Here is a 24,044-nt window from a genome sequence, read left to right on the forward strand (position 1 = left end):
GTTGCTCCTGCCCTACCCCTACCACCCCTGCGGAAGGGCCTGCCTCTTCCTCTGCCTGTCATTTTTTAAATCACCCTGTGACAAAACTCTTAGTCCCTATACCGCTGAAGGACTGCTGCAGTATAGGGCAGCGGTCAGCAGTAGTGCACGTCAACCCTATGTATTGTGGACCGATAGCGGTCCTTACAGAACAGCAGACTGTACTGCACTCAGGCCTATGTACCGTAGCACCCTATACCAAGTTACCAGTCCTTATAAAAACTTTTGTGGACCAAGCAGGTTGTGTGTTAGTGTTTAGCAGACTGTGCGTCAGTCCCTATACCGCTGAAGGACTGCTGCAGTATAGGGCAGCGGTCAGCAGTAGTGCACGTCAACCCTATGTATTGTGGACCGATAGCGGTCCTTACAGAACAGCAGACTGTAACGCACTCAGGCCTATGTACCGTAGCACCCTATACCAAGTTACCAGTCCTTATAAAAACTTTTGTGGACCAAGCAGGTTGTGTGTTAGTGTTTAGCAGACTGTGCGTCAGTCCCTATACCGCTGAAGGACTGCTGCAGTATAGGGCAGCGGTCAGCAGTAGTGCACGGCAACCCTATGTATTGTGGACCGATAGCAGTCCTTACAGAACAGCAGACTGTACTGCACTCAGGCCTATGTACCGTAGCACCCTATACCAAGTTACCAGTCCTTATAAAAACTTTTGTGGACCAAGCAGGTTGTGTGTTAGTGTTTAGCAGACTGTGCGTCAGTCCCTATACCGCTGAAGGACTGCTGCAGTATAGGGCAGCGGTCAGCAGTAGTGCACGTCAACCCTATGTATTGTGGACCGATAGCGGTCCTTACAGAACAGCAGACTGTAACGCACTCAGGCCTATGTACCGTAGCACCCTATACCAAGTTACCAGTCCTTATAAGAACTTTTGTGGACCAAGCAGGTTGTGTATTAGTGTTTAGCAGACTGTGCGTCAGTCCCTATACCGCTGAAGGACTGCTGCAGTATAGGGCAGCGGTCAGCAGTAGTGCACGTCAACCCTATGTATTGTGGACCGATAGCAGTCCTTACAGAACAGCAGACTGTACTGCACTCAGGCCTATGTACCGTAGCACCCTATACCAAGTTACCAGTCCTTATAAAAACTTTTGTGGACCAAGCAGGTTGTGTGTTAGTGTTTAGCAGACTGTGCGTCAGTCCCTATACCGCTGAAGGACTGCTGCAGTATAGGGCAGCGGTCAGCAGTAGTGCACGTCAACCCTATGTATTGTGGACCGATAGCGGTCCTTACAGAACAGCAGACTGTAACGCACTCAGGCCTATGTACCGTAGCACCCTATACCAAGTTACCAGTCCTTATAAGAACTTTTGTGGACCAAGCAGGTTGTGTATTAGTGTTTAGCAGACTGTGCGTCAGTCCCTATACCGCTGAAGGACTGCTGCAGTATAGGGCAGCGGTCAGCAGTAGTGCACGGCAACCCTATGTATTGTGGACCGATAGCGGTCCTTACAGAACAGCAGACTGTACTGCACTCAGGCCTATGTACCGTAGCACCCTATACCAAGTTACCAGTCCTTATAAAAACTTTTGTGGACCAAGCAGGTTGTGTGTTAGTGTTTAGCAGACTGTGCGTCAGTCCCTATACCGCTGAAGGACTGCTGCAGTATAGGGCAGCGGTCAGCAGTAGTGCACGTCAACCCTATGTATTGTGGACCGATAGCGGTCCTTACAGAACAGCAGACTGTAACGCACTCAGGCCTATGTACCGTAGCACCCTATACCAAGTTACCAGTCCTTATAAGAACTTTTGTGGACCAAGCAGGTTGTGTATTAGTGTTTAGCAGACTGTGCGTCAGTCCCTATACCGCTGAAGGACTGCTGCAGTATAGGGCAGCGGTCAGCAGTAGTGCACGGCAACCCTATGTATTGTGGACCGATAGCGGTCCTTACAGAACAGCAGACTGTACCGCACCCAAGCCTATGTACCGTAGCACCCTAGACAGACCAAGTTACCAGTCCTGATAAAGAGCTTTGTGGAACAAGTGAGTTGTGAATGATTAGCAGACTGCAGCAGAAGGGCAGCAGTCAAGTATAATATTCTTTCTATATTTGGAAGAAAGAATATTATACGTGTACAAGCCTATTACCGTACCACTGATACCAGTCCTGAAAAGAACCTTTGTGGAACTAATAGTAACAGCAAGTCTTTAAAATTATCCTCACTGCCTGACACACTGCTTCCTGCCTGTCCCTATACAAATTGGCAAAAAAGAGTAGGCTGGAACGATTAGCTGGAATAGCTCTTTTGTGGACCTGATAGTAACAGCTAATGATGATGATGATGATGATGATGAAGAAAGACTAATCTGGCTGAGCTGTCCCTAAAATAGCAGCATACAGCGCTCTGTCCCTTTATCTAAACTGACAAAAGAAACTCAGGCTGCTGACCTAACACCTATACCAGTCCTGAAAAGAACTTTTGTGTACCAAATAGCTAGCGTTTTCTCTGTCCCTACTCCACACAGGATCCTTTCCCTACAGTGACAGAAGAAAGAATGTAAAATGGCCACCGGATCGGGTGTATTTATAGGTTAGGGGGAATGTCCAAGTGTCCATGAGCTGTCATGTCTCAATTGGTTGTCCTGTAACACATGATAAACGTGTCACGAAAGGTTAAAGTTCTTGTATACATTAAACACGTAAGTCCGCCGGGGCGAACGACGGAAAAAGGCGTTCGAACCCGCGGACGGCGAAAGTCGGAAATTCGCCGCGAAACGACCGCCGGGCGAACCGTTCGGCCATCACTAGTTAGGAACTGTTAAAGACTTTTGCAATAGTAGACAGCATTCCTGCACATGCAGATGTGGCGTCTTGCTGGATGCCTTTCCCTGCATGGCTGTCCTCCTATTGAAGTCTTGGAGACTGCCAATTAATCTTGTAACTAATTAAGGGTTTCTTGGCCCTAACCCTCTCACCCCCAAAAAGTTTAAGTGAAATAAACTCTTTTGCATTCAAGAAGTATTTGGTGCCTAATAACTTTAACTACTCTGTACCCACCATGCCTCACAACCCACTACATATGGAAGGATGTCAGCTATCTCTGGCCCTGGAGGTTCTCATTAGATCAAAGAAGGCCTGGGACTTTGCTACACATGGTACAGATGGGCCACCATGCAGGCAGACTAAGGGGACCCCCCAGGCACTATACTGTATTTAAGGGAATTTTTCATTTTTATTGTTTCACTTTAAACATCATTAAAATCACAGTACATTTAAAAACAATATTTTTTATGTTTTTTTTTTACATTGATATGTGTTCCCCAGGTCAGTTCCCTGGCCCCCATATGCTTTGAATGGCCAATAACTTGCATATAGGCCTTAAATATGGAGACTTTTGATTTTTGGGTCCCATAGACTTTAATAGGGTTCTGGTCCAAACTTTTTTCTGTTCAGGAGTTCTGGTGCCGAACCAAACTCAGGGGTGTTTGGCCCATCGTCCATCGACCCATCACTACTAGGGAGGGACTACAGCATAGAGTAGATAAGCTGACTCTGAGTTCCAGCGCCATACCACAGTTCCTGCCAGTTTGTAGCTTCAATCCAGGCTGGTTAGACAACAGTTGGAGGATACCCCAGTGCAGAGCTGGTGCAAGGATTTTTGACACCCTAGGCGAGACCTCATTTTGCCACCTCCCCTTAGCTCCACCCCTGACTCTACCCCCTTTTCCCTGCCCATGTAAACCCCGCTTTTTTGAATGAAGTGCTCCTTCAAAAGCTGCCTCTCCAGCGCCCATCAAATGCAGCCTCTCCAGCGCCTATCAAATGCAGCCTCTCCAGCGCCCATCAATGCAGCCTACCAGCGCCCATCAATGCAGCCTACCAGCGCCCATCAAATGCAGCCTACCAGTGCCCCTCAATGCAGTCTCACCAGCACCCATTAATGCAGCCTATCAGATCCCATCAATGAATGTTTGCTTCCATTCATTCAGGAGTTAGGACACAGATACAGTCCTCCGCTGCTGCTGTGCCTCTGACAATATGTGCGAACGGAGCAGCGGTAGTCTGCTGATACTGAGAATTAGTTGCTTGCTGCCGAGAGAAGAGAGTATGAACATCCGTGGCTGGGTGCCCTAGGCAGCAGTGCACCCAAGGCAATAGGGCACCCTAGGCAGGAGGGCGCCCTAGGCAGGAGGGCGCCCTAGGCGGCTGCCTAGTTTGCCTAGTGGTAGCACCGGCCCTGCCCCTGTGACACACTGATCTTGTCTTCAGGCCTCCGACACAGACGCTGCATCATCCTCAGAGGCCCATGTTACTGGACTTTGCTGCAACATTTATTTGTAGGTACTGTATCTCTATTAAAAACTATATATACCCAGGTATACTGTATGTGCACAATTCTACCAGCACACTCTTCTTGGGCTCTTTGCCAATAAAACCTGTTTCTACGTTGGTTGTATGTACTGTTATTAATACCTTTTTATGTAATGCTTGTATTATTTATATACTGGTGTGCATCTATATACGTATGCTTAATGATATATGCTGGTTGCTGTAGTTCTTCTGCTCCCAATTTCTTTGTTTAGATTTAATTTCCCAGAAAGGGAATCCTATCCTGACAACTTTTTTTTATTTTTTTTATGAACCCTACTCTTCCACTTAGGGAAGGTTCTGATTCTCTTTTTTTACCTACATACAGGTTTAGCACAATATCATGTTTGGAGGGGCATTTCTAATAACCCCCCACAAAAAGAGGAATACAACATACAGCTGGATGCTCTCTCCTTTCTGCAGGTCAGTTCTTACCACCTCCAAATGCTGCAGCCTCCAGCACCTTTTGCAGCCTAGCCAGTAGTGCTTGACTTAAGTACTCATATACTCATAATACACTCATATAGCAGAAGTAACATCCTATTTAAAGTGTATTTTAATGTTTGCAGTAAAATTTGAGACCCCCTTATATGTTATGTTTCCATTCACACAGCATAACTTATTTTGTTTAACATTTCTTACCTTAGATGTTTCTCCGGTGAAGGCCTCATGGCTGCAGGCATTTCTAATCAAAGTCTAAGTCAGTCAGTCCCAATAGGAAGGCTTAGGACAGGCTGAGTCTCCTCTCATTAACATACAATACAGAAGGCCAGCTTCTAATTCTTTAACCCTTTGTTAGGACCAGCAGTGTTCAAATCTAGTTTTAAAATGATAATGCGATCTACCAAGAGCATCTAAAATGGTAAGCAGTATAAATATCTATTTTTTTATTTAAGCTATGCAAATGATAACATGTAACCAATATAAAGAAGGTGTTATCCAAATTTGACTGCAAAAATGGAAATACTCTTTTAGGCAAAGCCTGAATCTTTGGAATGTTAGTGCACAGGAGTAGGCAGCCCTGCACTTGATTTTTACTGGCTGGGCTGCAGACAATGGGGGAGGCTGCAGCCACTGTATGTGTTAAGCATTTTGTGTGTTAGAATTAGAGAAAGTGGTAGAACCCATAGCGCCTTCATTCTACTTTATTCCAGTGTATATCTTTTTATGCTGCATTTAAAATGGAGCCAAAGATGTCCTGCGGTGTGTTCTCCCCATAATACTGTGAAGAATACTTACAGATAATAGGAGAGTGCTGTCATGTGATCTGCATTTCATCATGTGACAGTTTTTTTCTAGGGTTGCACTGATACCGATACTAGTATCGATGCCAATAGCCAGCATTTGCACGAGTATCAGTACTCGTGCAAATGCTCTGATGCTTGAGCCAATACCTGTTGTATCGGACCAGGCATCCTTAAGCTCAGCAGGAGTGGCCGGGCAGCCTTACAGGTGATCAGTGCGGCGGTGGGGGCAGTTACAAACACCTATCTCCCTGTATAGCTTTTCTGACAGCCGCTTCTCCCCCTCTTCCTCCTGCGGCTGTTGGCTGCTTTATTAAAAGCCACACAAAGAGACCAGTGCTTTTAACTGCCCCCACCACTGCACCAATCACCCTGACTGTCCCCATGTGTCCTCCTCCGGGTCCTCCTCCCTCTCAGCGGCGTTCTCCTCTCTCCGGGTCCCTGTGTCACGTACCTAATGGTTTTGAGCCCGAATTGCAGAGGGAGGCCTCCCTTACGGCTAAGGTAACAGGAGACACAGAAATAAGGAGGGGCATGGGTGCCTGGCAGGATCAACAGACCGGAAGGGATGAACAGACAGGCCGGGGTCGGGTGCAGGCAGATAACAGGTAGGTCACAGACAAGCTGGATCTAAATCACAGGTAAGTACTTAAGATCAGGTTCTCGGGCACACAACACTGTAGAGCAGACAGCAGGGACCGTCTGTGACAGACAGGCTTAAATAGCCTGCCTGGTGCCAACGGGGTTCGCGCGCATGCTCCCGCGCACGGGCATCCACGTGCGCGAGCCAGAGGGCCTGGGGTGCAGATTTCCGGCAGGATCTCCATGACATTGCCCTCTCTCAAGGGGAAGTCTGTGGAACACCGACTCTAGCGAGTTTGTCTTTCAGGGAATCAGAGTCCCATGCGGAACTGATGACGAAGGGCAGCGTCATTCCAGTTCGTATCCGCACCCCATCGCCTGAACTCAGCCACATAGTCCTCTACCACTCTATATCCCTGCTGGAGGGTCCGCAAGGCGGTTTCTGCAGTCGCTGAGAGTTGAGGGTCTTTGTACAATTGAGCCATTGCGTCAATGAAGGTGGTGAGATTGATTAAGGCTGCATCCTTCTGTTCTAAGAGGCGGTGAGCCCAAGTCTGGGGGTCCCCGGTAAGTAAGGACACCATAAAGCCCACCTTGGTGGCTTCCAAAGAAAAGGTCCATGGTTAAAGGATGAAATACAATTCGCAGGAGTTGCGGAAGGCCCTGAAGCTGCTGCGGTCCCCAGAAAATTGCTCAGGTGTAGGAACTCTAGGTTTCCGGAGAGAGCATCACAACTGTAGGTGCCGGCCCTGCTTCGGCTGAAGGAGCGGATGGATGGGGGGCTCTCAGGGTACCGGAGGGGTTGGACAGGGCGAGCACCCGTTCTTCCAGCCGGGTGTAGCCTTGCTGGAGATTCTTAACTGCCTCGGTAAGTCCTGCCAGGTGTTGACACAGTTCTTCCAATAGCGGAGGCTCCCTGCTCGGGCTCAGACATGGCTGTCTGCTACTGTCACGTACCTAATGGTTTTGAGCCCAAATTGCAGAGGGAGGCCTCCCTTACGGCTCCCACTACCAGTTCCCTGGTAAGGTAACAGGAGACACAGGAGTAAGGAGGGGCACGGGTGACTGGCAGGATCAACAGACCGGAAGCGATGAACAGACTGGGTCAGCTCCGCAGACAGGAACAGCTTGGCCGACATGATCAATAGGGATGGCCGAACGGTTCGCCCGGCGGTCATTTTGCGGCGAATTTCAGCTGTTTGCCGTCCGCCCGATTGGCGGACTATTGCCGCCGTTCACCCGGCGGACTTGCGTGTTTACTGTGTAAAAGAACTTTGACCTATGATGACACATCCATCATGGGGTACAGGACAGCCAATTGAGACATTACAGCACATGGACACTTGGACATTCCCCCTAACTTATAAATAGACCCGATCTGGCGGCCATTTTACATTCTTTCGTATGTCACTATAGGGAGAGGTTGCTGTGTGGAGCAGGGAGAGACTGCAGTGACCCAAATCGCTAGCTATTTGGTCCACAAAAGTTCTTTTCAGAACTGGTATAGGTGTTAGGTGTAGTTCAGGATATAGGTTTGAGGCACTGCTGTGCTAGTGATTGTTGCAGCAGCCTGTCTTTTGTCAGTGTAGAGAGAGGGGCAGGACGCTGTGTGCTGCAGGGACAGTCAGTTTAATCATTAGCTGTTACTATTAGGTCCACAAAAGTCCTTTTCAGGACTGGTATGGTAAAGTAGTACAGGATAGAGTTTTGAGTGCTATTCAAGTTATTGTTCCAGCAGCCTGTGTTTTGTCAGTTTAAATAGGGACAGGCAGGAAGCTGTGTGTGAGGCAGTGAGGGACAGTCAGTTTAATCAGTAGCTGTTACTATTAGGTCCACAAAGGTTCTTTTCAGGACTGGTATGGTAATAGGCTTGTACACGTATAATATTCTTTCTTCCAAATATAGAAAGAATATTATACTTGACTGCTGCCCTTCTGCTGCAGTAGTCCTTTATCAGTATAGGGACTGAGGTACAGTCTGCTAATCATTCACAACCTACTTGTTCCACAAAGGTCCTTATAAGGACTGGTAAGGTATAGGGTACTACAGTACGTAGGGTTGAGTGAGGTACAGTCTGCTATTCCTTAAGGACTGGTATAGGTCCACAATAAATAGGGTTGAGGGGCACTACTGCTGACTGCTGTTCTTCTGCTGCAGCAGTCCTTTATCAGTATAGGGACTGAGGTACAGTCTGCTAATCATTCACAACCTACTAGTTCCACAAAGGTCCTTATAAGGACTGGTAAGGTATAGGGTACTACAGTACATAGGGTTGAGTGAGGTACAGTCTGCTATTCCTTAAGGACTGGTATAGGTCCACAATATATAGGGTTGAGGTGCACTACTGCTGACTGCTGCCCTATACTGCAGCAGTCCTTTATCAGTATAGGGACTGAGAGTTTTGTCACAGGGTCATTTAAAAAAATGACAGGCAGAGGAAGAGGCAGGCCCTTCCGCAGGTGTGGTAGGGGTAGGGCAGGAGCAACAGGCTTGAGCCAAAGTGGGAAGTTGTAGAAGGTGCGTTCAATTACTTTAAAGGACGCACCAGACTTGGTTGAGTGGCTCACTCAGCCTTACTCTTCTGCACCCTCCTCATCCTCTCGATCTGCACCCTCTTCTTCACTCTCTGCTATGTGCACCCCCAAAGACACTACCACCAACACCACCACCACCACAACCACCACCACATACCTTCCGCTTGAGTCACAGGAATTATTTTCCGATCCATATCAAGACATTTCTGATGCGCAGCCACTCTTGGTATTGGATCAGGAAGAGGAGGTAGCAACAACCGCCACTCAGCAGTCTGACGACAGTACCCAGATCAGCCCAAGGAGGAGGTTGGTCCCCGGTGTTGCTGCCTACTCCGAGATCTCTACTTATAGCGGTGGGGAAGGTGACGTCGATGATGACGTGTCTAGTGATGTCACGTGGGTGCCCACAAGAGAGGAAGAGGAGGGGAGTTCAGAGGGAGATATGGACCAGCAGATAGGGAGGAGAAGCAGGAATAACTTACATTGCACAGGAGGAACAAAGCAGACTGCTAATGTATCAGGAGCGAGTCATCGACCATGTACGGTCACATCTGGCGCTCCCAGGACACCGGCACATGGCTCTGCAGTGTGGGCTTTTTTTAACGTGTCCGCTGCTGACAATAGCGTTGCCATCTGCAATCTTTGCAGTCAACGCATTAGTCGCGGTAAGCCCAACACTCACCTAGGGACGACCGCCTTAAGAATGCACATGAGCAGCCATCACCGAGCCCAGTGGGAGCAACGGAACACACAAAGCCACACTCCAGGCTCTCACCGTCCAGCCTCGTCTTCTACTTCTCCTTCTCCTCTCTCCTCACAATTGTCCTCCACTCCACCTTCCATCACGCCAAGCTCACGTTTTTCTGCAAAAAGGCAGGCTTCCGTGGGCCTAATGTTCAAGCGTAAAAAAAATGATGACGCTGGATAACCCTCTTTCCCAACGGTTGACGGCTGGCTTGTCAGAACTCATAGCCCGCCAACTACTGCCATATAAACTGGTGGACTCGGAGGCCTTTCGCAAATTTGTGGCCATTGGAACACCACAATGGAAGGTCCCAGGAAGGAAGTATTTCTCAGAGAAGGGCATCCCAGAGCTATATGGCCATGTTCAGCGGCAAGTAAATGTATCTCTGGCACACAGTGTCGGTGCCAAGTTACATCTGACCACAGACACGTGGTCTATCAAACACGGGCAGGGAAGGTATATCACTTTTACTGCCCACTGGGTGAACCTTCTGACGGCCGTCAAGCATGTAACCCGTGGCACCCGTGTAGATTTGGTTTTACCGCCACAGATTGCATGCAGGCCTGGCTCTTCTTCTCCTCCTCCTCCTACTCCATCCTCCTCCCTCTCCTCCTCGGCTGACTCCTCCTTTTCCGCTGCTAGCGTCTCTTTTGCTGCGCCGCCCAAGCTCCCCAGAACCTAATCGACATGCCAGGTGAGACGTTGCCATGCCGTACTGCGTCTGTTGTGCCTGGAAGCCAAGAGCCACACTGGCCCGGCACTCCTTTCAGCTTTGCATTCACAGGCAGATCAGTGGCTAACACCGCTCAATTTGACAGTTGGTAAAGTGGTGTGTGACAACGGTGCCAATCTGCTTAGCGCATTGAAACAGGGCAAAATCACGCACGTGCCATGCATGGCACACGTCTTAAACTTGGTCGTGCAGCGATTCGTTGTCAAATACCCTGGGGTCCAGGATATCTTGCGGTAGGCAAGGAAAATCTCGGCCCATTTCAGAAGATCTTACACGGCCATGGCTCGCCTTGCTGACATTCAGCGGCGACACAATCTGCCGGTCAGACATCTTATTTGCGATTGCCCGACGCAATGGAACTCAACCTTCTATATGCTTGATAGGCTGCTCCAGCAGAAACGTGCAGTTAACGTCTACCTGTATGAACTCTGCGGCAGAACAGGTTCTGGGGAGCTGGGTTTTGTTTTCACCGCGCCAGTGGCTGCTCATGCGCGACGCATGCAGACTTCTGCGGCCATTTGAGGAGATCACCAAACTGGTCAGTCGCAGCCAGGGCGCCATCAGTGACATGGTACCTTATGCCTTCTTTATGGAGCGTGCATTGCGTTGTGTCATTGATCAAGCTGTGGAGTAGCAGGAGCGGGAAGATGAGGAAGTCGCAATGCTGGATGAATTCCCAGGGGGGGCTACTCTATCTGAGACAAGTGAACAACAGGAGTCTGAAGAGGAGTCAGAGGAGGATGGTGCCGGGGCGGATGAGGAGGAGCAAGAAGAGCATGCTTTAAACCTTTCTGGGATCCCTGTTGTTGTGCCGGGAAGGGGAGAGGAGAATGAAGAGGACGACATTATCCTGGATGATGAGCAGGAGCCAGGCCACCACACCGCTTCCAGTTTAGTGCAAATGGGGGCCTTCATGCTCCAGTGTTTTAATAGGGACCCCCGTATAAAAAGCATAAGGGTCAAGGACCAGTACTGGGTGGCAACGTACTTAGACCCCCGGTAAAAACACAAAATGGCGGAAATGTTATCGCCGTCACAGAGAGCTGTCAGAATGGAGCACTTCCAGGCCTTGCTTCGAGAAATGCTGCATTCTGCTTTTGCGTGCACTGGCAGAGGAGCAATTCCCACTCCCAGAGAAGGAGTTGCAGGTACCAATCCAACAGCGCCTGCAAGAAGAGGCCGGTTTGAAGATGTGTTGGTGACTTCGGATATGAGGTCATTCATTCAGCCAAACCAATCGACAGGTGTCATCCGGATCCAGCATCAGGGAATGCCTAGACCGTCAGGTGTCCGACTACATCGGGTTAACGGCCGATGTGAACGCTCTGAGGAGTAATGAACCCCTGGACTACTGGGTGGGCAGGCTTGACCTCTGGCCAGAGCTTGCCCAATTTGCAATCCAACTGTTGGCTTGCCCCTCATCCAGTGTCCTGTCCGAAAGGACATTCAGCGCAGCAGGGGGGATCATGACCGATAAGCGTACTCGCCTAGCTCACGACAGTGTTAACTACCTCACATTTCTAAAAATGAATGAGGCATGGATCTCGGAGGAATTCAACACATGTGACCAGTAGACCATGTATATGTCTATAAACAATTTTTTAATCGAGCACACAGACCTTCTTTCTTCATTTGGTTCACTTCCTTGTCCAAAAAAAGTACACCATACTATATGCCCGTACCCTCCTGTTTTAAGAGGTTGAGCGGTGTCATATTTCTACTGGGGCAGCTTATGAGGGGCTCCCACCATCCCTGTGCTGTGCTGACTTCCTCCTGGGGCTGCTTATTATGAGGGGCTCCCACCATCCCTGTGCTGTGCTGCCTTCCTCCTGGGGCTGCTTATTATGAGGGGCTCCCACCATCCCTGTGCTGTGCTGAATTCCTCCTGGGGCTGCTTATTATGAGGGGCACCCACCATCCCTGTGCTGTGCTGACTTCCTCCTGGTGCTGCTTATTATGAGGGGCTCCCACCATCCCTGTGCTGTGCTGCCTTCCTCCGGGGGCTTCTTATTATGAGGGGCTCCCACCATCCCTGTGCTGTGCTGACTTCCTCCTGGGGCTGCTTATTATGAGGGGCTCCCACCATCCCTGTGCTGTGCTGACTTCCTCCTGGGGCTGTACCTCTGCTGTGCATATTATGAGGGGCTCCCACCATCCCTGTGCTATGCTCATTATGAGGGGCTCCCACCATCCCTGTGCTATGCTGACTTCCTTCTGGGGATGCTTACAGTGCAGGTGTCAGTGCTGTATATCACGGTGCTGGTGTCAGTGCTGTATATCACAGTGCTGGTGTGAGTGCTTTATGTCGCGCTGCTGATGTCAGGGCTCTCTATCACGGTGCTGGTGTCAGATCACTCTATCACGGTGCAGGTGTCATTGCTGTATGTCACGCTGCTGATGTCAGTGCCCTCTATCACGGTGCTGGTGTCAGTGCTGTATATCACGGTGCTGGTGTCAGTGCTGTATATCACGGTGCTGGTGTCATTGCTTTGTTACGCTGCTGATGTCAGTGCTCTCTATCACGGTGCAGGTGTCATTGCTGTATATCACAGTGCTGGTGTCAGTGCTCTCTATCACGGTGCTGGTGTCAGTGCTGTATAACACGGTGCAGGTGTCATTGCTGTATGTCACGCTGCTGATGTTAGTGCTCTCTATCACGGTGCTGGTGTCAGATCACTCTATCACGATGCAGGTGTCATTGCTGTATGTCACGCTGCTGATGTCAGTGCTCTCTATCACGGTGCTGGTGTCAGTGCTGTATATCACGGTGCTGGTGTCAGTGCTCTCTATCACGGTGCTGGTGTCAGATCACTCTATCACGATGCAGGTGTCATTGCTGTATGTCACGCTGCTGATGTCGGTGCTCTCTATCACGGTGCTGGTGTCAGTGCTGTATATCACGGTGCTGGTGTCAGTGCTCTCTATCACGGTGCTGGTGTCAGATCACTCTATCACGATGCAGGTGTCATTGCTGTATGTCACGCTGCTGATGTCGGTGCTCTCTATCACGGTGCTGGTGTCAGTGCTGTATATCAGGGTGCTGGTGTCATTGCTTTGTCACGCTGCTGATGTCAGTGCTCTCTATCACGGTGCTGGTGTCAGTGCTGTATATCACGGTGCTGGTGTCATTGCTTTATGTCACGCTGCTGATGTCAGTGCTCTCTATCACGGTGCTGGTGTCATTGCTGTATATCAGGGTGCTGGTGTCATTGCTTTGTCACGCTGCTGATGTCAGTGCTCTCTATCACGGTGCTGGTGTCAGTGCTGTATATCAGGGTGCTGGTGTCATTGCTTTGTCACGCTGCTGATGTCAGTGCTCTCTATCACGGTGCTGGTGTCAGTGCTGTATATCACGGTGCTGGTGTCATTGCTTTATGTCACGCTGCTGATGTCAGTGCTCTCTATCACGGTGCTGGTGTCAGATCACTCTATCACGGTGCAGGTGTCATTGCTGTATGTCACGCTGCTGATGTCAGTGCTCTCTATCACGGTGCTGGTGTCAGATCACTCTATCATGGTGCTGGTGTCAGTGCTGTATATCACGGTGCTGGTGTCAGTGCTGTATATCACGGTGCTGGTGTCAGGGCTGTATATCACAGTGCTGGTGTCATTGCTTTATGTCACGCTGCTGATGTCAGTGCTCTCTATCACGGTGCTGGTGTCATTGCTGTATATCACAGTGCTGGTGTCAGTGCTCTCTATCACGGTGCTGGTGTCAGTGCTGTATATCACGGTGCTGGTGTCAGTGCTGTATATCACGGTGCTGGTGTCAGTGCTGTATGTCACGCTGCTGATGTCAGTGCTGTATGTCACGGTGCTAGTGTCAGATCACTCTATCATGGTGCAGGTGTCATTGCTGTATGTCACGCTGCTGATGTCAGTGCTCTCTATCACGGTGCTGGTGTCAGATCACTCTATCACGGTGCAGGTGTCATTGCTGTATGTCACGCTGCTGATGTCAGTGCTCTCTATCACGGTGCTGGGGTCAGTGCTGTATATCACGGTGCTGGTGTCAGTGCTGTATGTCACGCTGCTGGTGTCAGTGCTCTCTATCACAGTGCTGATGTCAGATCACTCTATCACGGTGCAGGTGTCATTGCTGTATGTCACGCTGCTGATGTCAGTGCTCTCTATCACGGTGCTGGTGTCAGATCACTCTATCACGATGCAGGTGTCATTGCTGTATGTCACGCTGCTGATGTCGGTGCTCTCTATCACGGTGCTGGTGTCAGTGCTCTCTATCACGGTGCTGGTGTCAGTGCTCTCTATCACGGTGCTGGTGTCAGTGCTCTCTATCACGGTGCAGGTGTCATTGCTGTATGTCACGCTGCTGATGTCAGTGCTCTCTATCACGGTGCTGGTGTCAGATCACTCTATCACGATGCAGGTGTCATTGCTGTATGTCACGCTGCTGATGTCGGTGCTCTCTATCACGGTGCTGGTGTCAGTGCTGTATATCACGGTGCTGGTGTCAGTGCTGTATGTCACGCTGCTGATGTCAGTGCTCTCTATCACGGTGCTGGTGTCAGATCACTCTATCTTGGTGCAGGTGTCATTGCTGTATGTCATGCTGCTGATGTCAGTGCTCTCTATCACGGTGCTGGTGTCATTGCTCTATGTCACGCTGCTGGTCATCATCTCCTGCACCCTCTTCTTTGCCTACCCTGACCTTCCCTCTCCTCCATTGTCTTCATGCGCTCCACAGTCCTGAATTGTCACAACAATTTCACATATAAAAAAAGAATGCTTGTAGTTGTCGATCCCAGATTCACCTCATACATGTGTTATGTCATTGGCCATGTGGTGGGACTATGTTTGCACATCTAGTAATTATTTTGTGGCTGCAAATTTGACCTGTAGGTTTGCAAAGTTCGCCTCCCATTGAAGTCAATGGGGCCCGCCGCGAACGTTACGGTTCGTGAACGATCAGCCGCGTTCGCGGTCCGCGTTCGCGGTCCGCGTTCGCGGTCCGCGTTCGCGGTCCGCGTTCGCGAAACGTCCCGTCGGAAGTTCGTCCATCACTAATGATCAACTCAGCAGACTGTATAAGCTCAGCAACCTGGATAAGCTCAGCAACCTGGATAAGCTCAGCAACCTGGATCAGCTTTAGTAGACTGGAACAGCTTGGCAGACTGGAACAGCTTGGCAGGTAGGATCAGCTTAGCAGACTGGAACAGCTTGGCAGGTAGGATCAGCTCAGCAAACTGGATCGTCAAACAGGCCAGGTCAGGTATCAGGCTGGAAGCGAGGTACAAGGGAGCAGGCAGGAGAGTATTCAGACAGGCCAAGGTCAGGTATCGGGCTGGCAGCAAGGTACAAGGGAGCAGGCAGGAGAGTAGTCACAGACAGGCCGGGGTCGGGTGCAGGCAGATAACAGGTAGGTCACAGACAAGCCGGGTCTAAATCACAGGTAAGTATCAGTGCTGCATGTTAGTGCCACTGTCAGACAACATTAAAAAAAAAAGTGTATCGATTATCGGTACCGGTGATTACTTGAAAAAAAGTATCAGTGCAACCCTAGTTTTTTCTCCCAATTCAATAAAAATTAATAGAGCATATGCTTCAATGGAACTAGACAAGCAAAGTGCAAAGGAAATGTATAAAGCACACAGCCATGCTTGATAAGTGTGCAGGAGTAGCTTCTAATAGTAGAAAGAAGTAGTAAATCATATTACTACTTTTTAGAAGAGTCCCTTAAAAATGTGCAAGCAGGCAGTTTTTTTTTTTTTTTAAAGGGACATGTTATCTATTCTGCAATAAACGTGCATTGTATGGAAACCCATTCTTTACAATTCCCTGTTTATACATGGTACATTTTATGCATTTGCCTGATCATGATGTACTCATTATTGTTTGTATATTTTTTTCCTGGCACATTATATGTAAAAAAATGTTCATATAAAGAATGTAAAAAAAATGGTGGCTCAACAATTTTTGTGCTACAGCATGCCAACAGGGATACTCACTACTCAAATATCAGCCATTTCATTAGAAACAAGTCAAAGCTTGCTCAGTGAATGGCCAGCTTAGAGTGTATGTAAACCCAATGCCATCCTTTCTAAACTACTGCCATAGGGGTTATTTATAAGGATATACATGCCTGCTGCATGTATCCCTACCTGTCAAATGTCTCCCCACTGTCTGCTATAAGACCCGAAAAACCGAATTAAAAAATAATGCATGTCTCTTGGGCTAGTGCACGAGATATGTAAATCACCTGTCACTCGCAGCAAGGGGGAGGATTTGACAAAGTTTTTCTGTTTGTCAAGATTTATATCACTGAACAAAATAAAGATGATTGCTCAGAGATGGAATAACTCTTTGTGGCAAGACTCAAATGATAGGAAATCTTATACTCTACATTATGACATAAAATAAAAAAATAAACAAAAATTTGGGTTTACATCCACTTTAACCACCTCGCGCCCGCCCTATAGCCGATTTACGGCCTTAGAGCAGGCGCTTTCCTGCAATTGGCCGTCCCTGGACGTCCTATTGTTTACTTCCGCAATGCGCGCCGCCGCAGGCGCGCATCGCGGAAGTTCTGTGTTCGCCGTGTCCCCCGGGGACAGGCAAACACAGATCGCTGTAAACGGCCAATCACAGCGGCCAGTTACAGCATGATCGGCGTGTCCAATGGGAGATGATCTCATATGTAAACATATGAGATCATCTCTCAGCGCCGCTCTTCCTCCTCACACAGACAGCGTGTGAGAGGGGAGAGATGAACGGCTGCAGCAGCCGTCAGTGCACAGAGGAAAAAAAAAAAAGTGTAAAAAAAAAGTGCCATCCTCCCCCAGTGCCATCCTCCCCCAGTGCCATCCTGCCCCAGTGCCATCCACCCCAGTGCAATCCACCCCACCCCAGTGCCACCTGCCCCCAGTGCTACCTGTTGTCAGTGCCATTTGTCCCCAGTGCCATCTGTCATCAGTGCCACGTATAAATGGCATCTGTCATCAGTGCCAAATAGTGCCATCTGTCATCAGTGCCCCGTATTAGTGCCATCTGTCATCAGTGCCATTTGTCATCAGTGCCACCTGTCAGTGTCACGTGCCATCTGTTGTCAGTGTCACGTGTCATCAATGCCACTTATCAGTGCCATTTGTCATCAGTGTCACGCGTCATCAGTGCCACGTATTAGTGCCATCTGTCATCGGTGGCACGTATTAGTGCCACGTATTAGTGCCACGTGTCAGTGCCACGTGTCATCAGTGCCACGTATTAGTGCCACGTGTCATCAGTGCCACATATTAGTGTCATCTGTCATCAGTGCCACATATTAATGCCATCTGTCATCAGTGCCACGTGTCATCAGTGCCACGTATAAGTGTCATCATTGCCACGTATCAGTGCCATCTGTCATCAGTGTCACGTGTCATTGTCCTGGTATTTCAAAAGTGTAATAAGTAGTCAACAAGTTAGATGTGTAATTTATGCTCCTAGAACACGTGATGGCGCTCCCTGCATGTTGGGCCTCTCTATGTGGCCAGGCTGTGAAAAAGTCACACACATGTGGTATTGTAATACTCAGGAGGAGTAGCAGAATTTTTTTGGGGGTGTCATTTGTGGTATACACATGCCATGTGAGAGAAATAACCTATTACAATGACAATTTTGTGGAGAAAAAAATGAAAAATCTTAATTTTGCAAAGAATTGTGGGAAAAAAATGACAACATCAAAAAGCTCACCATGCCTCTTACTAAATACCTTGGAATGTCTACTTTCCAAAAAGGGGTCATTTGGGGGGTATTTGTACTTTCCTGACTTGTTCGGGTCACAAGAAGCGAGATAGTCCACCAGTACATCAGATGTGATCAATTTTGTGCGATTCGCACCACAGCTTGTAGACTTTATAACTTTCACAAAGACCAAATAATATCCACTAATTTGGGTTATTTTTACCAAAGATATGTAGCAGTATAAATTGTGGCCAAAATTTATGAAGAAAAATTAATAATTTGCACAATTCTGTCACAGAAACAAAGAAATATGCGTTTTTTTTCAAACTTTTCGGTCTTTTTTCATTTATAGCGCAAAAAATAAAACCCCAGAGGTGATCAAATACCACCAAAAGAAAGCTCTATTTGTGGGAAAAAAGGACACAAAATTCATTTGGGTACAGTGTTGCATGACTGAGTAATTGTCATTCAAAGTGTGAGAGCACCAAAAGCTGAAAATTGGTCTGGTCAGGAAGGTGTTTAAGTGCCCAGTAAGCAAGTGGTTAAGACTCTTATTTTGTACTGACCTGCTTCTTCTGTAGTGTGTCATCCTGTTCCCAGATAAAGCTGCCAATTTCTCTTCTGATTTCTTTTACATACAAAAATAAGATAGTGTGAATAATATTTTTAGACAGATTTATAAACCACGCACATGTATACCAACCTTCGTGAAGACAAGCTGGGGGGAGGATAAAATGTCCAAGGCCCATCGCATTGTTAGCTTTAGATCTGGCGCTTGTTTTTAGGAAGCTGGCATGGAAGACAGTAGCCTTGTTTTCAACATAATCCAGACTGTTATATATCCTGAAATAAATATGTCCCACATATTAGCACCATATCAGCAAATTAAAGGAATATAGTAACTCATGTTATTGTACAAGCATCTTTAACAGTATTTACCACATTCAGGCTTAAAAATACACAGACACATCACAGATCACATAAGCAGTGAGAGGCTCTGTAAGATGCCTGCTAGACCCGATGTCAAAAACGGAAATGAGGTAATCTGATTTCCTTGCGGCTGCCATTAGAAAAATTGCCCTCTCCCCCAAGACCCCTTTTTACATGGGGCAGACTCCGCCAGTAGCTTGCCTGCTCAGCAGGAAATCCTTCCTACTGATTCCTGCTGAGCAGGCGGATTGCTGGTCCGCTTATACAGCGAACACAGACACAGCCCACTCTCCTCTATGGTCTGTCAGATGTAAATGGACCGCCTATTCACTTACACCTGATGGACATCTGTTCCGCTAGATGGATCCCCAAATTCTACAGGTCAAGACTTGGAAATCTTCCTTCCGTCATGTTACAACCAAAAAACTTAAATGGATTTTATGTGATAGACTAAGGCCGGGTTCACACTGCTGCGGGGGGAGATCCGGATGTGATTCGCACCGCACTGCAGTGCAAATCACATCCAATCTCCGTAGCGATGCGAGTTCAGCCATACAGATAGTATGGCTGAATTCGCATCGCTCCCGCAGCAAACTCGCACGGGACCCTTTTTTTGGTCCGCAACAGAATCGGATCGCATAGGTGTTCACACCATGCGATCCGATTCCTGTGCGAGTCGGCAGATCGCACTGCGATATGCGGACGGATCTGGGGGTGTCATTAACATATCATTGACGCTCCCAGCCGTTCGCATAGGGCAGTGTGAACTGCCGGCGGGAGTAATGCGATGCGGGAAAACGCCGCGGATTAGCGGCGTTCCCGCATCGCTGTGGTGTGAACCCGGCCTTAATGTGATTGTAGTCATATTAGTACAATTGTGACAGAGAAAATTGAGTACTGTCTGATACTTTTTTTATTTGCACATACAATTTTTCAGGACAAGCTTTCGGGGTATGTCTCCTTCAAAGTCCAAGCAGTACTGCTTGGACCTTGAAGAAGGGGACATACCCCAAAAGCTTGTCCTGAAAAATTGTATGTTAGTGCAAATAAAAAAAGTATCATGGACAGTACTCAATTTTCTATGTGATAGACCAACACAAAGCTGCACATAATTGTGAAGTAGAAGGAAAATGATAAATGGTTTTCATTTTTTTTTTTTTTTTTTTTTTTTACAAATAAGTATGTGAAAAGTGTGGCATGTATTTGTAATCAACCCCCCTGAGTCAATGCTTTGTAGAACCACCTTTCACTGCAATTACAGCTGCAAGTCTTTTTGGGGATGTCTCCACCAGCTTTGCACATCTAGAGTGTGAAATTTTAGCCCATTCTTCTTTGAAATATAACTCAAGCTCTGTCAGATTGGATGGAGGGTGACTGCGAATAGCAATTAAGTCTTGCCACAGATTCTCAATTGGACTTAGGTCTGGACTTTGACTGGGACATTCTAACACCTGAATATGCTTTGATCTACAGTAAACTCTGGCTGTACAGTATGTTTATTATTATTATAATACAGGTTTTATATAGCGTTAACAGTTTGCACAGCGCTCTAAAAAGGAAGAGTCAATTGATACAAAAGGTAATAGCTGTGGGGGGGGGGGGGGGGGATGAGCTGATGGAGGAAGTAAAACGGTGCTAGCTAGAAGCAGGATAGGCTTCTTTGAAGAGAAGGGTTTTCAGGGATTGCCTAAAGATGGATAGATTAGGGGACAGTCGGACAGATTGGGGTAGGGAGTTCCAAAGGATGGGAGAAGCTCTGGAGGAATCCTGCAGGCGAGCATGGGAGGAGGTGACAAGGGAGCTAGAGAGCAGGAGGTCTTGGTATGACCGAAGAGTGGCATGGTTGGTATTTTGGGACTAGGTTAGTGATGTAGCTGGGGGAAGAGTTATGGATGGCTTTGTAAATTATTGTTAGTACTTTGAATTTTATTTGTTGGGTGAGTGGAAGCCAGTGGAGGGATTAGCACAGAGGGGTGGAGGACACTGAATGGTTGGTAAGGTGAATGAGTCTTGCAGCAGCATTCATTATGGACTGAAGGGGAGATCTATGTACAGGTAATCCAATGAGGAAGGATTTGCAGTAGTCTAGGTGAGAGATTACCAGGGAGTGAATTAGAAGCTTGGTGGTGTCATTAGTTAAAAAGGGGCTTATTCTGGAAATGTTGTGGAGGCTATGGCAGCATGATTTGGACAGGGATTGTATGTGGACCTGAAAGGACAGTTCAGAGTCTAAGGTTAACCCTAGCACCCTGGCATGTGGGGACGGCCTGATAGATGTTCCAGTCATCATGACAAAGAAGTTAGGAGAAGGGGCACTTGGGAAAGGAAATATTAAGAGCTCGGTTTTACATAGATTAAGTTTGAGGAAGTGGTTTGACATCCAGGCTGATATGTCTGTTAGTATATTAATGATGCGTGAGGAGATTGATGGGGTGAACTGAGGGGCAGAGAGATAGATTTGGGTGTCATCAGCATATAAATGGTAGTGAAAGCCATGGCAGGCTATCAGCTGACCCAGGGAGGATGTGTAGATCGAGAATAGTAGACGTCCAAGGACAGAACCTTGGGGGACCCCAACGGAAAGAGGAGTTGGAGAAGAGGAAGTGGAGTTGTAAGTGACACTGAAGGTGCGATGAGATAGGTAAGATTCGAACTAAGGGAGAGTGCAGCCATGGAGACCAAGCAAATTTAGTTTTTTTGAGGAGGAGGGGGTTGTCAACTGTATCAAAGGCAGCAGAAAGGTCCAAGAGTAAGAGTATGGAATAATGACCATTGGTTTTGGCTGTTAGTAAGTAGTTTGTGAGTTTTAGGAGGACAGTTTCTGTGGAGTGCTGTGGGCGAAATCCAGACTGAAGGGGATCAAGAAAGTTATTCTCAATGAGGTGGTCACTCAGTCAGTTGTAGACTAAACATTCAAGGAGTTTGGAGGCAAAAGGGAGTAAAGAGATGGGTCTTAATTTGTTAAGATTGGGGGGGTCCGAGGCCTTTTTTGGTATGGGAGTGACTAGGGCATGTTTTAGAGCAGGGGTGCCCAACTAGTGGCCCGCGGAGCCCTCTGATGTGGCCCGTGACCTCCTGCTCTGGAATGGTGGGTTGGCAAGCCCAAATTGTGGGTTGCCGACCCGCCATCCCAGAGCATCAGTGTTGTTAATGAAGCTGCCGGTAGAGAAAGCAAGTGACTACAGAGCTACATAAACCAATGCTTCCTGTATAGTGATACCAAATGCACTCTGCCTGGGACAGCAACAGCCGGCGATACCTGAATGGAAGATTGTTATTAAAGGTAAGTTTATTACTAAAATCACAGTGTATATATGGGCATATCCCTTCTGCAGTGGTTACTGTGCTGCTTTTAAACTGATCCACAGGTGCAGCGCAGAACACCTGTGGGTAACCTGCACTGAGCCATAAACTTCTGTTATCGGCTGTGGGTTTGGTGCGCTTTCAGAAAGTGCACCACACCTGCAGGAAAGCCATAGGTGTACTGCACTGCACCAATCGGACCCTCCGTTCACCTCTATTGAGCCACAGATGTAAACGCACTTGTGGTTGTATACACCCACCTACCTCCAATCTGATCCACTAAAAAAAACAGAAGGGGGATCCATCCCATTCCATCATGGCAGATCAGATATGAGGGCCCACAGAGTAGAGTGAGCCATGTCATATGTATGTGCATATGCAGGGTGGACATGGACCTGTCATCCGTCTGCTCCACTCATTGTGGCCCGTGACTGGTTACTAAGTTGCTTAAATGGCCCTCGCTCTTTAAAAGGTTGGGCACCCCTGTTTTAGAGGGTTGGGGAAGATGTCAGAGAGTAAAAGGTTTAAGATATGAGATAAGCAGTGTAGGATTGAGTCAGATGGTGACCGTAGTATTTGAGAAGGAACAGGCAGGGTCCAAGGGGCAGGAGGTTAGGTGGGCATTAGAAAAAAAGTTTAGGGTATGTTTAGTATGTTTATGGTTGTTGTCCTGCTGGAAGGTGAATCTCCACCCCAGTCTCAAGTCTTTTGTAGAATCTAACAGATTTTCTTCTAAGATTTCCCTGTATTTGGCTCCATCCATCTTCCCATCAACTCTAACCAGCTTTCCTGTCTCTGCTGAAGAAAAGTATCCCCACAACATGATGCTGCCACCACCATGTTTTTCAAGGTGGGGATGGTGTGTTAAGGATGATGTACAGGGTTAGTTTTCCACCACACATAGCGTTTTGATTTTAGGTCAAAAAGTTCAATTTTAGTCTGTCTGACCAGAGCACCTTCTTCCACATGTTTGCTGTGTCCCCCACATGACTTCCTGCAAACTGCAAACAGAACTTCTTATGGCTTTCTTTCAACAATGGCTTTCTTCTTGCCACTCTTCTATAAAGACCAGATTTGTGGAGGGCACGACTAATGCCACGTACGCACGATCAGAATTCTCGTCGGAAAAAGCTCTGATGGTTTTCCCGACGGAATTCCACTCAAACTGTCTTGCCTACACACGTTCACACGAAATTCCGACCGCCAAGAACGCGGTGACGTACAACACGTACGATGGGACTAGAAAAAGAAAATTCAATACCTAGTAGCCATTTTCAGATTATGGATTGAACAGTGCTCTGTGAGATGTTCAAAGCTTGGGATTTTTTTCATAACTTAACCCTGCTTTAAACTTCTCTACAACTTTATCCCTGACCTGTCGGGTGTGTTCCTTGGCCTTCATGATGCTGTTTGTTCACTAAGGTTCTCTAGCAAACCTCTGAGGGCTTCACAGAACAGCTATATTTATAATGAGATTAAATTACACACAGGTGGACGTTATTTACTAATTCGGTGACCTCTTACGGCAATTGGTTCCACTAGATTTTAGTTAGGGGTATCAGAGTAAAGGGGCTGAATACAAATGCACACCACACTTTTCAGGTATTTGTTTAAAAAATTTGAAAATCATTTACCATTTTCCTTCCACTTCACAATTATGTGCCACTTTTTGTTATCTATCACATACAATCCCAATCAAATTCATTTATGTTTTTGTTTGTAACGTGACAAAATATGGAAAATTTCATGGGGTATGAATACCTTTTCAAGGAACTATATAATGCCATTTTAATGTCTCTACCCTGGTCATTTCACAACAATTGACACCTTCAACAGTGTAAATCAAGGGAACGAACACCTATGCAGGCTTCCTGACACCAACAATGGGATTATATAACTAGAACATGGTGGTTCTACAACTTTCACAC

General features: G+C 47.6%; 1 protein-coding gene across 1 annotated transcript in view; it reads right to left on the bottom strand.

The window, feature by feature from the left end:
• Window positions 1-24,044, bottom strand: part of TERB2 (telomere repeat binding bouquet formation protein 2) — a 61,491-nt gene that overhangs the window by 29,796 nt on the left and 7,651 nt on the right. Inside the window, exons 3-4 of the mRNA XM_077471325.1 lie at window positions 18,587-18,726; window positions 18,450-18,511 (exon numbers count right to left, since the gene is read on the bottom strand). Coding sequence (XP_077327451.1) covers window positions 18,450-18,511; window positions 18,587-18,726 — 202 coding nt within the window. The remainder of the gene's footprint in view (window positions 1-18,449; window positions 18,512-18,586; window positions 18,727-24,044) is intronic.

Source organism: Lithobates pipiens, unplaced genomic scaffold (assembly GCF_037356315.1).
Source record: "Lithobates pipiens isolate NorthernLeopardFrog02 unplaced genomic scaffold, aLitPip1_a1.2 Scaffold_8, whole genome shotgun sequence".
Lineage (NCBI taxonomy): Eukaryota > Metazoa > Chordata > Amphibia > Anura > Ranidae > Lithobates > Lithobates pipiens.